Raw genomic sequence first — 18,322 nt, 5'->3', positions numbered from 1 at the left:
TTGATTACTGTGGCTTTATGTGAAGTATTGAATTAGGTAGTATTCACCCTCCAACTTTGCTCTTGTTTTTCAATATTGTGATGGATATTCTGAGTCCATTTTCTATCCATATATACTTCAGAATTAGGTTTTTTTTTATATCCACTAAGTAAAGTGCTGAGATGTTGACAGGGATTGTGTTGACTCTATAGACCAAGTTGAAAAGAAATGACATCTTAACAATATTGACTCTTCCTATCCATGAACATTTGGTTTTGATTTCTTTGATTCCTTTCATCAGAGTTTTATAGTTTTCCTCATTCATCTTGCACATATTTTGTTTGATTTATGTTTTGCTATATTTTCCTTCCTCTTTTCATGCTAATGTAAATAGTTGGGGTTTTTTTTATTTCAAATTCTAGTTGTTCATTCCTGGTATATAGGAAAGCCATTGACATTTGCATATTAGGCTTGTATCTGTTAGCCTTATTTCTTTATTAGTTTCTGCTTTGGGGTCAATTCTGTGAAATTTTTTTATGCAGAGTATTATGTCATCTGTAAATGACAGTTTTATTTATTCCTACCTAGTCTGTATACCTTTTATTTCCTTTTCTTGCTTTATTGCATAGCTGAGTATTCCAGTGTGCTGTTAAATAGGGACGGTGAGAAGGAACACCCTTGCCTTGTTCTCAGTCTTAGAAGGGACAGCATCTAATTTCTCACCATTACATATGATGTTAGCTGTACATTTATTTTAGACTTTTATTTTATAAAATTGATTAAGTTCCTCTCTATTGATAATTTGATGAGAGTTCTTATCATGAGTAGGTGTTGTATTTTGAGTAATGATTTTTCTGCATCTGTTGATAAGATTATATGATTTTTCTTCTTTAGCCTTTTGATATGTGATGGATTAAGTTAATTGAGTTTTGAATGTTCAATCAGCTTTGCGTACCAGAAATAAATCCCACTTGGTCATAGTGTATAGTTCTTACAATACATTGTTGGATTTGATATAATACAGTATTTTGTGGAGGATTTTTACATCTATTTTCAACAAAGATGTTGGTCTGAACTTTACTTTGCTTGTAATGTCTTTGGTTTTGCAATTAGCACAATGCTAGCCTCATGGAATAGGTTACAAAGAATCCTATCTGCTTCTATTTTTTTGAATCAGGCTGTAGAGAATTGATATAATTCCTTCCTTAAGTGTTCGATAAATTCACCAGTGAAACTCTCTGGGCCTGGTGTTTTCTAGTGTAGAAGGTTACTAACAGTTGATTCAATTTCTTTAATATACATAGGCCTATTCAGATTGTATTCAATTTCTTTAATATAGAGATTATCAGTCATATCATCAATTTAGATTATGTATTTCTTCCTGTGTGAGTTTTGATAGGTTGTGTCTTTCAAGGAATGAACCATTTTCATCTAAGTTATCAAATTTGTGGGCATAGAGTTGTTCTTAATATCATTTTGTTATGCTCTGTAGTATCCATCGTATCAATAAAAATGGCCCCTTTTTTCATTTCTTGTATTAATAAATTCTGTCTTCTCTCTTTCTTTCCTGCCTAGCCTGGGTAGGGAGTTATCAATTTTGCTGATCTTTTCAAAGAGCTAGCTTTTGGTTTCATTGATTTTCTTTTTCCCTTGCTTTCCTGTTTTCAATTTCATTTATTTTTGTTCTGATTTTTATTATTTCTTTCTTAGGCTTATTTTGGATTGAATTTACTCTTCTTTTCTCATTTCCTAAAGTGGAAGCTTAGATTAGATATTTTCCAAAAATCATTTAGTTCTTTCTCCTCTGATTTGCTAGCTATCTTTCTATTATTGATTTCTACTTTAATTCCATTGTGATATAAGTGTACAGACTTATGATATCTGTGCTTTTAAGTTTGTTAAGGTGTGTTTTACGACACAGAATGTTTATCTTAGTGAATGGCCCATGTGAACTTGAGAAGACTGTATAGCTTAGTATTGTTGGATGAAGTATTCTATAAATGTCAATTAGATCTAGTTGATTGATGGTGCTCTTCAGTTCAACTATATCCTTACTGATTTTTCTGCCTGATAGGTATTTCCATTACTGATCAAGGGATGTTGAAGTCTCTAACTATAACAGTGCATTCTTCAGTTTTTGCCTCACAATTTTGACACTCTGTTGTCAGGCACATACACATTAAGGACTGTTATATATTCTTGGAGAATTGAACACTTTATCATTATGTAATGCCCCTCTTTATTCTGGATCATTTTTCTTTCTCTGAAGTCAGCTTTATCTGAAGTGTGTGTGTGTGTGTGTGTGTGTGTGTGTGTGTGTGTGTGTATCTTTTGATTAGTATTAGCATAGTTTGTCTTTCTCCACCCCTTTACTGTAACATATTTGTGTCTTTATATTTAAGTGTGTTTTGTATGGAAAACATATAGTTGGTTCTTGCTTTCTTTAAGATTTTATTTATTTTTTTAGTTTTTTATTTTTAGAGAGAGGGGAAGAGAGGGAGAAAGAGGAGAGAAACATCAGTGTGTGGTTGCCTCTTGTGCACCCCCTACTGGGAACCTCGCCCACAACCCAGGCACATGCTCTGACTGGGAATCAAACCAGTGACCCTTTGGTCTTCAGGCCAGGTCTCAATCCACTGAACCACACCAGCAAGGGCAGGTTTGGGGGGGGGTTTTCACCCACTATGACAGTTTCTGTCTTATCTGGTGTCTGTCTAGATTCATTGTTTTGTTTGTGGATGTCCAGTTGTTTCAGCACCATTTGTTGAAAAGACTCTCTTTCCCCATTGTATTCTTTACTCCTAGTCAAAGATCAGTTGACTATATTTATATGGGTTAGCATTTCCTTTTGATTCTTTCTTAGGCTTTTTTTATCTCTCTGCTTGCACTACCCATCTGTTCGTGCATATTATCCAATTTTTCCCTTCGCCCCCTTAGCATGTTAATGACAGTTATTTTAAATTCCAGGTCTGATCATTCCAAAATGATCTGCCATATCGGAGTCTGCTTCTAATGCTTGGTTTGCCTCTTCAGACTGTTTCTTTTTCACCCCTTAGTATGCCTTATCATTTTGGGCTGAAAGTTGGATGATATACTTGGTAAAAGTAACTGAGGTAGATAGGCCTGGAAGTTTTATGTTTACCTGAGTAGAAGTTTTGCTGTGTTGACTTTTTGCTGTAGATGTACTGTTACAGGCTAAAATGCCTTCTATTGCTCTTGTCTTAGCCTCCTCTTACTGTCTTTGAGTGTCCTTAGGAACTTCTAAGTAGGATCTGAGACTTGGATTTTCTTTAGCTGTAATACCCTGGTTACACAGGAGACCTATTAGGGTTCTGTAGTCCTATGGCTAGGTCTCAGTCTTTTCCTGTGCCCAAGTTGGGTATTTCCTATCCCTCCCCCCAGGTCAGCTAGGCTGCAGTAGAATTCCAGTCAAGCCCTGATAAGATAGTTTTCCAAGGCCTTGTTAAGGAGAATAGAGAGAAGGTACAGGTATACTTCACAATGACTACTTTGTTGTTTTCTTTATAATTTTTTTTTCCTAACCCCTCATGTTACATCATTTAGTGAGAAGGGAAGGAAGGGAGACAGAGAGGGAGAGAAACATCAGTGTATGGTTGCCTCTTGAAAGACCCCTATTGGGGCCCTGGCCTACAACCCAGGCATGTGCTCTGCCTGGGAATCAAGCTGGCAATCTTTTGGTTCACAGGCCAGCTCTCAATCCACTGAGCCACACCAGCCAGCTAGGGTCACAGAAGTAGCCATTGACAGAACCCCTTGACAGAAGCAAAAGGAAATTTTTCTTCAGTCTTCACAGAGAACCCGCTGGGCTCTGAAAGGTAAAACTCATCAAAGTGTGGGGGCCCCTCTTAGATTCGACCCCTTGGAGTTTTTAGCTCTTAAGCTAGTCTATACTGAGCCTCTAGCAATCTTTCCATTACAGTTTTCAAGTGTTCTTACTGATACTGGCTTTACCTGCAGGCTTCTACACTTGGTAAGCTGTGATTCTGTCTCTCCATTTTCAGAACAGCAGTTTGCCTTCTGACTGCAGATCTCTGATTAATCTAACAATAGGTGATTTTTAAGTTTGCTCGGCTTATTTCTTGTTCTGAGTATAGAAATGACCACTTCCAAATTCTCGCCATGTCAAACCAGAAACTGGAAGTATATACATTTCTTTTCAAGTTTTCAAAACACATTTAGAATAACATGAATCTTTCTGAGGTTTCAGCTTACCTTAAAATACCTCTGGGCTGTGAGAGCTAGTGCAAGTTATTTAATCCATCTCTTCATTGGTAAAATAAGCCTAACAATACCTACTTTGCCAGATTGTTTTGAGAACTACCTGAGATATGGAAAGCAACTGTCAAAGTGCATTGCTCATATGTAGTCAATAAATGTTACCTTTCTTTATTATCTCATTTGTCTTCATCAAAATGTTACACCTTGAGTAGAAACAAAATACACAAAATGTTCCCTAATTTAGAAGATGAAGAATCAGAAGAAAAGGATTAACTGCTCTGTGGTCAGTTTGTGGTTGAGTCAGGACTGGAATCTGGCCCCCATGGTCCTGATGCTATTACAAGACTCCCTTTGCTTTCTTTTTTAAAGATTTTATTCATTTACTTTTAGAGAGAGGGGAAGGGAAGGAGAAAGAGAGGGAGAGGAAGAGAAACATCAAAGTGTGGTTGCCTCTCACGCTCCCCCTACTGGGGACCTGGCCTGAAACCCAGGCATGTGCCCTGACCTGGAATTGAACCAGTGACCTTTTGGTTCTCAGGTCAACACTCAATCCACTGAGCCACACCAGCCAGGGCACAATACCCCCTTTTTGAATTGCCAGGTAGCAAGTTGCCTGCCCACATTGATCAAAACCTGTCAGAACTCAATTGTATGGCCATCAAAGCAGTCCCAGGGACTGCTTAACTGTCTTTCCCACTCTGATGCATTTGTGGTTTTGCCTACACAAAGCATGATGGTTATAAACAGGGAATTGGAATGATGGAGAAATCTTGCCCGTTACCATAGAAACAGATATGTGATAGTGGCAATCCTCACAGTAGGTATGAGAAAGGTTCTGAATCATATGGAGAAAGTAAGTGGATATATCTAAAAGGTTATAGAATTCAGCAGAAGTTACTGCTTTTACTCTGGTTCTAGATGCTCATATCTAGCATTGTATGGTCTGAGCTCCCAGCCTTTTCCCTCTAGAAGCTGGAAAGCTACAATAGCCTCAAGTGAAAGAAATGGGTGTGGCAATTGTAGAGCCAGGGATCAGAGGTTCAGGTTGGAACTCACAAGAATTACTTACTGGCCATGATGAGCTGTATTAGAACAAAAAGGAACTCCTACTGCTGAGCTGATGATGTACTTACTCACCAGCACTTGTAGGAAGTAAGATACAATCTAATAACCATCTCATTCATACTCTTTCATCCTCATTTTTCCCAGGGGATGTGCCAAATGGCCACTCTGAGAGCATCTTGGTAACACGAGGCAAAGTGGGAGAAAGGACCAGCTTTGAGCCCCTGTTGCTCTCAGCACCCCTCTTGTCATGGTCATTTTAGAAAATAAAAATAAAAATGGAGAGGTGAGAAAAGTGGAAAATGGAGGGTAAAAGAATAGAGATGGCCCTGGCTGGTGTGGCTCAGTGGATTGAGTGCCAGCCTGCGAACCAAAGGGTCACCAGTTCAATACCCAGTCAGGGCACATGGCTGGGTTGCCGGCCAGGTTCCCAGTAAGGGGAGCTCAAGAAGCAACCACACATTGATATTTCTCTCCCTCTTGTCTCCCTCACTTCCCCTCCCTAAAAATAAATAAATAAAATATTTTTTTAAAAATAGGGATGTGTGACCAAAAGTGCAGCAGGTTGCTAAACTCAATGGAAAATATCCCTTGCACATAATAACACTGACTGGTGCATATGAAATTCCTTTGCCAGGACAGTCCACACAGACATTGGTGATGAGCACACTTAGCAACCCTGCAGGCCAGGGACTTGCTGACTTCTGGTGCAAACTGCTCAGATACAACCCCTGATAGAACCTGCTCTGAGCGGTAACATCACTGCTGGCATGTTGTGAGAAGAAAATGAGATGATGGATGGAAATAGGTTTTATGAGCCATAGAACAACATACAAACACTCGGTGTTAACTTTTGTAAGCTCCATGGTTTAATGTTGTCCAATAGTGTCCTCATGGGATTCTGGAATAGATTTTAAATACCTGTCTGTTTCTTAAGGAAATAAAATTTAGAAGAAAGACAAGAACATCAAACGCACCTACAGAATGAAGAGAATTGAGTCCCCAGGAGGAAAAACCCATCTGGGACACACCTAAGCTGTGTAGTGGTTGTGAGAAATGCTTTGGGTTTTCTGAGCACCCTCAATTGATTAGAATTATTTTCTTTGGAAGTAAGTCCCAAGAAAATGCTGGTGATTTCATTGTCAATAAAACTGTTGACACTTCTCTTAAAGTGTCTGTCAACTTACGGTAAATCACAGTGAGACTGCATGTGGCCCCCACATGAATATACTACAGTCGCACTGTTTTAATTACTAACAATTTCAATCACGATAAGGAAGTGACTAAAAAGCATAAACTGCCGCCGCTCTGCTCCTTCCGTGAAAATGACCCTTTTTTTCCTTCCAGATTTGACCCATGAGACTTCAGTTCCTCACCTGAATGCGTGGCTCATCAATCTCAGGACTCGCAGAATTATTGAAATGCCGTCCTAAGATTGTTGAGTGCTGCGTTTCTGGGCATCTCAGCTCTATGGAGAAGCAGCCATTCACTCACTGCAAAGGCAGCCTGCAAGATGTTTTTCTCCCTAGGAAATAATCTTCCTTATAACTTTCTTGTTCACAACAGGCAGAATAACAGTCAGAAACAGATGGTGGGGGGAGTTGGATGGTTGGGAGACACCTTGGCAATTACCTGATTGGTGGCGTGGGGCTCCCTCAAATTGGCAGTGTCTTGGGGTCCTTCCTGTGACTGTCTTAAAGAGTAAACATTTTCTGTTAATTTCCAGTGACTTATTTTTCCATTTTCTCTTTGTAACAGGTCCAGTTAAAAACAAGAAAAAGGGTAAGTTAAGTTCCTGATTTGCTTTTTAAAAATTGCTGTTATGTCATGTCTTTTCTAAAATTAGAAGGAAAACCGTCTATGGCCACACCACCCTGAACACACCCAATCTTGTCTGATCTCGGAAGCTAAGCAGGGTCAGGCCTGGTTAGTACTTAGTACTGGGGCAGGAGAAGAAAAACATATCCAGGGAGTGGAGGTTTTTATGTTCTAGTCTTTTCATGCTGGTGGTCTGTTATTTTATTCAGTCCCATGGGGCCTTCTTGAGTGTTTGTAGCTTCCAAAGGGAGCAGTAATGATCGATGAAAGACAGAGCTGCTTCTCTGGCAATATATGAAAGTTGGTTTTGTTTGTCTTTCTTGCTCTTTCTTCCATACAGTTCAGTTTCTGTCTCTTTCCTTTATTCTTCCTTGCTCTTTCCCCTCCCCTTCTTCTTTCTCTTTTTTCTCCCTTCCATTATCAAGTCAGTGACCAGATATGAATGAAGTCCTCAGGTGGCTTGTAGGGAACAGTTTTACTATCTCCTGAGAGATATCAGTACCCTTTTTCTTTTTTTATTTAATTTTTTAAGATTTTATTTATTTTTAGAGAGAGAGGAAGGGAAGGAGAAAGAGAAGGCGAGAAACATCAATGTGTGGTTGCCTCTCACATACCCCCTACTGGGGACCTGGCCCACAACCTAGGCATGCGCCCTGACTGGGAATCAAACTGGAAACCCTTTGGTTCACAGGCTGGCACTCAATAATCCCCTGAGCCACACCAGCCAGGAGTAGCCTATTTCTTGGCCTAAAAATTTTCCCTATCCTGTTTCTTAGATACTGATAGAAGGCATTGCTCACTTCAGGGTTTCACTATCATTTTCTTTATGATGGAAAAGCTAGGCTGGAGTCATAGTCTGATCTTTTTAGCCTTTTCAAAGAAGCTCTAGTTGAGCAGATTCACTGTGCCTTTGTTGGGTCAGCACAGCTCTGGTTTACTCACCATGGGCCTGGCCCAAGGGCGTGTTGTGTGAGGGCTTGAGGACTTTCACTGGAGGAAAACCCAGACAGAATGGGTTCCACTGTATAGGGCCAGGCAATCCAGTTCGCCCCTGAGGACTCAAAGAACCTACTGTGAAACCAGTTCTAAGTATTGCATTGGCCACAAAGTCCATTATGTTTTTCCATAAAATAAAAGACACATTTTTCATTTCTACCAATATCTTTATTGATTTGAATACTTTGAGTATGCCAGCTATCTCCCACTATTGGATTCTAGAGGGTAGAGGCCCAGGGTGCTGCTAAACATCTTCCAATGCATAAGACAGCCCCACAGCAAAGAATTATTTGGCCAAAATGTCAATAGTACAAGAAACTTTGCAAACCACTTTGACACATTTGATCAGTCACAGCACCTTGTCCATACACTGCCCAAATCTTTAATTGCATTTCAGTTGCATTTTTACCTTTCTTGAAATAATAAAGCATAATACACTGCAAATGTTATGTATTTTCTTCCATCTTCAATATTAAAATGGCTGCACAAAAATTCACCAATTTTGATAAGTTTTTTTAATGCGTGCTGATATGACAGCTATCACATACAATCTAGCAAAATTGCTTTGAATGAAGTAAAAGACAACTAAATACTACTAGCACCATCCTACAGCAAAAACTAAACCAACTTTTTGGCCAACTCAATACCTATTTGTTTCTGTGTTCTGACCTAGGAGGAAAATAGAGTAAAATTAATGATGTTTCATTAAAATGTTTTAAGTGAAATGATTCCATCTGTTAAGATTTCTGGAGTTTTATGGAATACATTAGCAACCCCAGACTAGGCCAAAAAGACTGGCTTCAGCTGCCACCTCCCATTTCTCTGAGCACTAGGGTCCTCTGGTGGCTTGAGGTGCCATAGGCCACGTGGCAAACCCGTATCCCTGCTGTAATGAAGCTAAGGACTGACCAGGCCTCCTGAACACCTGAACTGATCAAAGCCAGGAAATAGCCAGCTCTCTGGAGTCAGTGAAGAAACCTTTCTCCACAGAACCTGGGCATTCACCAAGCTAGTCTGTCTTTGAAGAAAGTATATTTGACTTTCAAACACACAGGTTTTACCTCTGGTCACATTCCTTTAACACAGAAATTATTACAAGGCCAGAATGCTCACCTGGCTTGAACAAGGACACCCTCTGCTCCTAACTCTAACCCAGGGGTGACTTTCCTTTTTTCTACTTGCTTGTTCACTATGTCGCAAATAAGCATCGGATATTTGTCAGGAATAGAGATACAGAGATGAAGAAAATGGTTCATGCCCTGGCTGGTGTGGCTCAGTGGATTGATCACTGGCCTATAAAACAAAGAGTCTCCGGTTCGATTCCCAGTCAGGGCACATGCCTGGGTTGGGGGCAGGTCCCCAGTGGGGGACACATGAGAGGGAACCACACATTGATGTTTCTCTCCCTCTCTTTCTCCTTCCCTTCCCCTCTCCAAAAATAAATAAATAAATATATAAATAAAATCTTTGTTAAGAACTGGTGTCAATTCTGACATGGGTAGATCTAATAATGGTTCCTTCCCTTCCAAATTTCCCAGTGTAGTTAGAATTGTGGAAGTACACATGAATAAGTACAGTACAGTATAAAAAAATACTACCATAGAAGCATGAACAGCACGCTGTGGGAACACAAAGACAGAGCAAGTAGTCTTCCTTGGGGGAGCGAGGGGCCACATCTCAGAGAAAGCAGTATTTGACCTGGATTTTGAAGGATGAGGGGAAAAGAGGAGAAAGGGCATTCCAGCAAAGGGAATAGCATACTCAAATCCCTTAGAAGCATGAAAGAACGTGACATGTTTGGGGGAAACTACACGATGGTTTAGCAGAGGATTGGGCATGGGTGTGGTGGAAAGCAGCACCCAGTTGCAGTGTTATCCAATGCCCTGCCAGCAGCAACAGAAGACAACAGGCTAGGCTAGAGAAGCTCTGGAACTACAACTCAGCTTTCAGTACCTCCGACAGGGACTCAATCACTGCCCCCCTGACCCTCCCCCACTGTTATCTTATATACAGACCATTCCTGGGAAGAGAATGAACATGGGCCTTACACATTTACTTTGGCCCAAAGATTTCCATAGCATCAGTGAATAGGGATATTCCTGAAGAGATAAATTAAGTTGTTTATTTAATTTCTTTTTTTTAACATTTTATTTATTTTCAGAGAGGGGAAGGGAGGGAGAAAGAGAGGGAGAGAAACATCAATGTGTGGTTGCCTCTCAAGTGCCCCCTACTGGAGACCTGGCCTGCAACCAAGGCATGTGTCCTGACCTGGAATCGAACCAGAGAGCCTTTGGTTCACAGTCCGGTGCTCAGTCCACTGAGCCACACTAGACATGGCTAATTTCCATTCTTTAATGGAATTTTTCCCCTCCCCATCTCTTGTGCATGTGCACAGGCCCAACACACCCTTTTGCTCAGTTGCTTTTAGTTGTTCTTTCAGCAATTTGGACTTTGCTGAAAGGTTAGCAAAACACCCTTTCTGGAAGGTTACCTTTGAAAAGAATGTATGCATATATTTTCATCTAAGGCTACAAAGGGTAACTTGCAAAGGACAAAAGTCTTTGGGCTTTTGCATCATGAAGTGCCCTGTTAAAGTGAGGAAATCGCAGAAAGAATTCAATCCTCGCAAATCATCTCCTGGGTCCAGGGGTCATGCTCCTCTCAGGCCAGCTTTCCAAAGCTCTGCAAGTACGAGGAGCACACTTGCTCGAACCTGGATGCCGAGGGGCAGAGGGCACCAGCTGCAGAACTAGACCACAACGAGAGCTTCTCCCCAAATGCCTTCCAATGTTTCCTAAGTGAACGCTTCTCTGTTTACACTGCAACCACACTTCTCTCGGACTGGAGGAGTTTCTGGCTGTAATTCGTCCACAATTGCATTAGCAATCACAGGAGACCCGCAGCCTTGACACTGGAGTTTGTATTGCCCACGGAACACCCTCTAGCTTGAAAATCCCCAGCAGGCCTGGAAATTCGGGGCCACAGCACAGCCTAATAGGCACCGTCCTCTGTGTCCATGCTGCCTAGAGAACCATGAGAGAGAAGCAGACCTTACAGCCAGGCCAGGCCAGTTTCCCAGCGGCCACCGGGGTAAGTCCTTCCCCCTTAAGGAACCTCGGACTTGTGAGGAAACTGAGAGAAATCTCGATGGAGAAGCTAAGGCTCAGCAAGAGGAAGGGATTTGCCCAGAATGTGCCCATGTCAGATTTGGGGGCTTATAGCCTTATCTCCTGACTACAGATTCTGCATTCTTTCCACTACACTAGCTGGAATTGAAACTGGGGCGCTGAATAAGCCCTCCTTGGAAGCTACCCAAATCTGAAGGGAGATGGCTTTTCCTGTTCAGCATCTTGAAATTGGCTAGATCAGGAAACTGGGAAGATCCACTACTTTGCTGCAGCGGACAATGGAAAGCCTTAAGCTCCTGCTCCTGCCTTTTCGGCTCCAGGGGCTCTTCTGGGAGAGCAGAGCTCTGGCCCTTCTTCCTTCCTGCCCTTTCTGGGCAGAGGGCCCCACTGAGACACCATTGTTTCATTTCAAATACAGATGTGGTTAGACTGGGACCCCTGGCCTTCTGAGGGAGTGGCCCTGGGAATTCAGTTTTGTGAACATGCAGCATTATTCTGTTTTTTTTTAAGAGGTTATTTTTTAAAGATTTTATTTATTTATTTTGAGAGAGAGGGGAAGGGAAGGAGAGAGGGAGACAAACATCCATGTGTGGTTGCCTCTTGCACGACCCCCACTGGGGACCTGGCCTGCAACCCAGGCATGTGCCCTGAGTGGGAATGGAACCAGCGACCCTTTGACTCACGGGCCGGCATTCAATCCACTGAGCCACACCAGCCAGGGCTGCAGCATTGTTCTTAAAGGGAGGACAGGAGAAATCAAGACAGGATTCTCCTGCCTCGGGATCTGGGGAGGAGAGAATTGGAGTCAGTGAGGCATTGTTTAAGTGAGACTCGAGAGGGCTCTGTTTCCAACTAAGAAAGTACCACAGGTGAAGATACCATGGTGATGTCTGAAAAAAGGCTTCTGGGCCCAAGACTTCCATAAAATTTTCAGAAAGAGGTGAAGGGAGGAGTGCTGGGATTGGGCTGCACAGAATTAAACAGAAGGAGCTGCAGTTGTGGGTTCAAGACCACAGTTAGGACCCGGTGAACCTAACTACATCCTGACAGGACTGTTGAAAGGAGTGCAACATGGAATAGGAGGATGATCAAGGCTGGACTGCAAAGATAGTGAGGAAGAAAAGGGAAGAGTTGGTGGGCTTGATTAATATCCATAACATTGCACATTCAAGAATAGGGCCTCTGAGGAAAGAGTCTGGCAAGCTGGACTATTTAACCTATAAAAATGGAGGTTGGTGGGTGACGGTGTCTCTGAGAATATGTGGGCTATTATATGGATGATGGTGACTATTCTTCCGCGTCTATCTGAAAATGGAATAAGAGCTTAAACTGCCACAGAACAGATTTCAGTTAAATATACAGAAAAAACTTCCTAACGGTGAGGGGCAATAAACATTGGACCGTGTTGCCAAGGGAGGGTGCAGGATTCCCTTTCCCAGGTTTCGAGAGCTCAGCCGAGAAAGCAAGATCTGCTGCCTCCTCCTCAGCTCTCTCTACTCTCCACATCTTCTTTCCTTGTTTCTCTGTCTCTCCCCTACCCCCTCCCTCCCTCTCGCTTTGTCTCTCTCTTTTTGTGAATCCTCACCCACAGATGTTTTTACTGATTTTAGAGAGAGGGGAAGGGAGGGAAGGAGGGAGAGAGAGAAAGAGGAACATTGACGTGAGAGAGAAACATAGATTGGTTGCCTCCCATACGTGCCCTGACCGGGAATCAAACCTGCAACCTTTTGGTGTATAGGACGGCACTCCAGCCAACTGAGACACTTGGCCAGGGCTCTCTCCCTCCCCAGCCTCTCACCTCCCAAACTCTGTCCCAGTCCTCATTCCCAGCGAGCACTTCCCTCAGGCCCTCAGTTCCTGTACATCTGACTCCTACAGGAAACCTTCCTGGAGCTGAGGTTGCTAAGGGCACACTGTCCTCCTAGCTTCCTCTTCTATCTGCGTCAAGTCCACCAAACCGGGACGTAAATATGAAAGCCACTGTCTTCAACAATAGCCCAAATCTCAGTAGTCTAAAAAGTAACCCATAGGTCTGGCCACTTGACAACTGAGCTCCTTTGGACTCAGCTGAAATGTCCCCTCCTTTTTGAAGCCTTTCCTGACCTCTTTGGCACTTTTTTCCCTGCCGCAAATGTAGCACTTCTACTTTCCTGTCACTGTCTGTTTTTCTTCGCCTCAGTGAGCTCCTTGAGGGCTATTTATTTCTATTATATTCAACCCAACTCTGAAAGTGATTATTCATGAGAGAGGAGAGGAGTGGGGTGGGGGTGATAAAGGTGGTCACCTCTTTAATAGTAAAAAATGCTCAGAAGGCTGACTTTTTGGCATTGGAAGTCAGCAGAACTGCCGGTACATTCTCAGTCAGTAACTGCAAACATGACACCGAATCTTGTCTTTCAGGAAAGAAGGCGGGACCTCCTGGGCCAAATGGGCCCCCAGGACCTCCAGGACCTCCGGGACCCCAGGGACCCCCAGGGATTCCAGGGATTCCTGGAATTCCAGGAACAACTGTTATGGGACCACCTGGCCCTCCAGGTCCTCCTGGCCCTCAGGGACCCCCTGGCCTCCAGGGACCTTCTGGTGAGTTCCTGGTCCTCCACCCTCCCCCAGGCTCCTTTCCGAGCACTTTATTTTTTGTAAGATTTTATGTATTTATTTTTTTAGACAGAGGGGAAGGGAGGGAGAAAGAAAGAGAAACATCAATGTGTGGTGGCCTCTCGCATGCCCTCTACTGGGGAACTGGCCTGCAACTCAGGCATGTGCCCTGATTGGGAATAGAACCGGCAAACCAAAGGATCTTGCTTTGCAGGCTGGCACTCAATCCACTGAGCCACACCAGCCAGGGCTTCTTTACCAGCACTTTAATAAAGCAGGGCTGAGTGTTCCTGAGAGCAGTATCAAATGGGGCTGGCAGCGGTGGTGTGCAATAAGAAATGCAGATCTCCTGGCTCAGTGTAAAAGTAGACATTAAACAAGCCAGTAGGGTCTGACTTGCCCTTACTCTTGGCCTCTCTGTAGTGAGCCAGTAAACTCCTATAAGCCTGAGACAGAGGCCCTTGAGAGTTCACTGAAGTTCTTGCAGGAGATGGATCGGGTCGGCTCTGATTTCTAGCATCTAACTCCTGTGCTGATGCTGGTATGGGGAAGAATGGTGCAGACTGGATGAGATACCAGCCATAGAATGGTCTCGACCCATGCACTCTAAAGTGCCCTTCTCATAGAGGTCACTGATAGCTGTGAAAGGAGCAAACACAGGCACTATCAGCATCCTGGGGAAGAACCAAACACTCATTGCACTGCATCCTTACCCCACGTCATTGCCCATTCAAATAGCATTTAATCCCTTTGCCTCTTTCCCTTTGGGCCCAGAAGGGCATCCAAAAGATAGAGATGCAGATGCAAACGTGCCAGATTGGACTTAATGGGACTTGAACTGCCTGAGTTTGAGTCACTTGTTATTTCCCTCTCCCACTGTCCTCCTGTATCATACAGTTGTGTTTTTTTTAATAAAGGGTTTAAATATTTTATTTATTTTTAGAGAGATGGGAAGGGAGGGAGAAAGACAAAGGGAGAGAAATGTCAATGTGTGAGACATACACCAATCAGTTGCCTCTCGCACACCCCCTACTGGGGACCTGGCCCACAACCCAGGCATGTGCCCTGACTGGGGATCGAACTGGCAACCTTTCAGTTCACAGGCTAGTGCTCAGTCCACTGAGCGACACCAGCCAGGACTGTATTGTAGGGTTTTAAACAAATGGACTCTTTGCCACTGACTCATATGGGTCCAAGAATTCTGCAGCAGGACTCAAATCCTTTGACTCAGTTCAAATGGGGCTAATCAGTATTACGGTGGCCACAGGGCATGGAGTTGGCAGATTTTTTTTTCATTCAGTCTTTCCAGGAATATTAATTGAGCACTTTCTATGTGTAAAAGATATATTGATCAGTGGTCCCTGTTCTCATGTAGTTTATGTCCTAGAAGAGAGGGAGAAAATTAAAGATGTAAGGTATTTCCAAATGGCAATGCACTTTACCAAGAAAACTAATAGAAGGGAAGCAAAAGTCAAAAGAAGCGAACAGCACGGTCTCGGAGTCACACAATGACAGGAATGCTCTCTCACCCATGTCTGTGGGTGCTCAGTGGGACTTGCCTTGGGCCAGCATTGGCAAGAGGCCACTTTCCCTGCGGGATGCCAGGCCCTCTGGAGATACGGGTCAGGGACAAGTGAGACGGAAGGAGTGTCCTCTCCCATCACAAGGTTCCCTCCTCAGGCTGCGGTGGGGAGGAGGAAGGCCAGAAGACAAGGCTTGACCCTGATTGTCCTGTCCTGTTTTGCAGGTGCTGCTGATAAAGCTGGAACTCGAGAAAACCAGGTTGGCTGGGAATTGCTCCCATCCCGGGGAGTGGGGGGAAGCCTCAGGCTACGGCCACCTCTCAGTGCGCTCCCCTGTTAAATTTGCCACGCTTTATTTTGTGAGGATACCGTGGAGGCTCTGAGGTTGTTCACTCACAACCCCCTCTCATCTCCATGAATAGAAAATCTTTTCCCCTGGGCCTGCTTTGAGCTAAGGGAATCCAGTCTTCTTGTCTTTCTGCTCCCTGCCCGTTTCTCCCCACTGCACAGGAGATAGAGGGTCCCGTATCTACACACAGCAGGCAGCTAAAATGGGCCGCCAGACAGGCCTTGTTCACCTGGGCCTCCCACTCCCCCAGCCGCCCCAGACACCTTGTCAGCACTCAGACCGCCAGGGATCAGGAGCTTAGAAGTTGAAGAGTATGTCCTTGACAACCAGCCAACCAGCTCCAGGCCAAGGCCAGCCTGGGCTCCTTTCTGCCTTAACGGTCTGCAGGGCTCCTCCCTAGTCTTTGAGCTTCCTAATCTGTCTCTATTGGCAGGTTCTACTGCCCTGCCTTGTCTCATCTCGGCCTCCCGCGCTACAGCTGTTTGGCCACAGTTAAATCTGCACAGCTGCACAGTGCTTGATGGCTTCCAAGGCAATTTTGTATCCATCACCTCATTTGATCTTCAGACATCCCTGTGAGGGAGGCCAAGGGATTCTTCTAATTCCCATTTTACAGTTAGGGAAATGAGGCTCACAGGTACTACGTGTGGCTGCGGTCACGGAACTAGGAAGTGGCTGAACTACAAAATCATATGACACCCCTCCCCAGCCTCACTGTGGTCACTAGCATCCCAAGATAGGGAAGAAGGATCAGAATTGGAATCCAAAAGGAAACTGGAAGTCAGAGGTGGAAATATGGAAACGGGTGGCTGAGCGAGCTGTCATTTCTCACCGTGACTCCTCTCTCTATCCTTCTTATCCTTCCAGCCAGCTGTGGTGCATCTGCAGGGCCAAGGGTCTGCAATTCAAGTCAAGAATGGTAAGAGTCCAAGGAGACTCTCTCGCTAAGAGGGGCTTCCCCTCTTCCTTACCCCCAGCTTCCAAATCATCACCCAGTCTGTTTCCTCCCGGGGCCCTGAGGTATCCAGAGCACTAGGGCCGTTCCTTACTTCATGTTGCCCTCTGCTGTCTGTCCTGGGTAATGGCTTGTATCAAGACTGGTTGCTACACCCAAATTGCAACTAGAAACACCGCTCAGAAAGCTGAAAGGCACTTGAGGCACCATGTAGACCAGGAATTGTTGGGAGATGGAGGTTCCGTCAGAGTCACCCAGAGGGGATATATGGAGTTTGATCGACATTTTCACAGTGCAAATCAGAGAAGGGAAAATGACATAAATGTAAATTCCTCTCTGACAGCTCTGCACAGGGAGGCAGACTGCATGTTAGACTCTCCGGGAAATGTGCAATGCTAGTGTCTAAAGAAAGGGAAAATAAGTTTAAGGAGGCTCAAAAACACTGATTTAATGTAATCCCCACTTTCAAAAACTGGGGAAACAGAGTCCCTGGGAGATTGGGTAATACCATAATAAATCCTGCTGCTTTATATTTGTATAGTCCTTGAGAGTTTTCAACATGCTTTCTTTCGCTTTTATTTCATTTGAGCCTCACAACAACCCTGTGAGGTAGGTATTAGCTTCTTCTTACAGAGACTGAAGCTAAAACTCAGAGAGGTTATTTAATTGGCACAAGATTTCAGTTGCGTTCCGGAGCTGGGATTCAAAACAGCATCCCTCTGACCCTTTCCAATGCACTATGTGTGTGTGCTCCACCGAATGAGTACGATTATTTTCTTCCCCGAAGAGACCCGGACATTCATTAAAGAACGGTCCTTTGAAATAATGGCCAGTCCCCAGAGTGCACAAAGCCGAAATGCATGAACGCCCAGGAGCCTTGGGAAGCAGCAGGCCAGCCAAGGTGCCAGATGCGTACAGAGCTTGGAGGAGAAAGGAAGGGCTGTGAGTGCGGGTACAGGAAAGGAAGGTTCAGAAAGGTGCTACAATGAGGACAGCTTAGAAGAGCCCAGCCCCAGTCCTGAACTGGCTGGGCCAAGCTTTCTTTTTTTTTTTTTCTTTCTAAAGATTATTGATTATTTATTTTTAGAGGGGAAGGGAAAGAGAAAGAAAGGGAGAGAAACATCAAGGTGTAGCTGCCTCTCGAGTGCCCCCTGCTGGGGACCTGGCCCACAACCCAGGCATGTGCCCTGACTGGGAATTGAACCAGAGACCCCTTGGTTCTCAGGCTGGTGCTCAGTCTACTGAGTTACACCAGCCAGGGCATGGCCGAGCTTTCTTAAGGACTAGGCCCAGCTACATGCTGCGCTGCCACCTGGGTGCCTGACTTAATAGCCTCAGAAATACACGTCAGAGCAGAATGGTACCAAAGCCCAAGTGGTCCTGCTGGGACCAGGTACCTTGGGCCCCAGGGCTGTGATAGGGAGCCGTGACCACCATCTCTCCAGGGAGGACTGAGGCAGGCAGGAAATAGACATGTTTGGGTTTCCGCATGGGTGGCCTCAGTGTTTATTCTATGCCAGAAGCTACTGATTTTGCTCCCACTAACTGCCGCATCACACGTCTAGTTCCAACCCCTCTAGGCCAGTCTCCAGTAGCAGTCTATACTGATCTTTAGTTCCACTGGGAGGGGATGGGGTAGGCGGGGGTGGGGCACCATCATGCAGAGCAGTCTTGAAGA

General features: G+C 44.3%; 1 protein-coding gene across 4 annotated transcripts in view; it reads left to right on the top strand.

Moving 5' to 3' along the window:
* The window catches only part of EDA (ectodysplasin A), a 301,514-nt gene that overhangs the window by 279,669 nt on the left and 3,523 nt on the right, over positions 1–18,322 (top strand). For all 4 annotated transcript variants that reach the window (XM_045847439.1, XM_045847438.1, XM_045847437.1 and 1 more), the window contains exons 3-6: positions 7,039–7,062; positions 13,623–13,802; positions 15,565–15,599; positions 16,557–16,608. In XM_045847439.1, the coding sequence (XP_045703395.1) occupies positions 7,039–7,062; positions 13,623–13,802; positions 15,565–15,599; positions 16,557–16,608 (291 nt within the window). The remainder of the gene's footprint in view (positions 1–7,038; positions 7,063–13,622; positions 13,803–15,564; positions 15,600–16,556; positions 16,609–18,322) is intronic.

This window comes from Phyllostomus hastatus, unplaced genomic scaffold, assembly GCF_019186645.2.
Source record: "Phyllostomus hastatus isolate PE091 unplaced genomic scaffold, TTU_PhHast_1.1 phas_contig_551, whole genome shotgun sequence".
NCBI lineage: Eukaryota > Metazoa > Chordata > Mammalia > Chiroptera > Phyllostomidae > Phyllostomus > Phyllostomus hastatus.
Note: the sequence above shows the minus strand (reverse complement) of the source record. Positions and strands in the feature narration are given on the sequence as shown.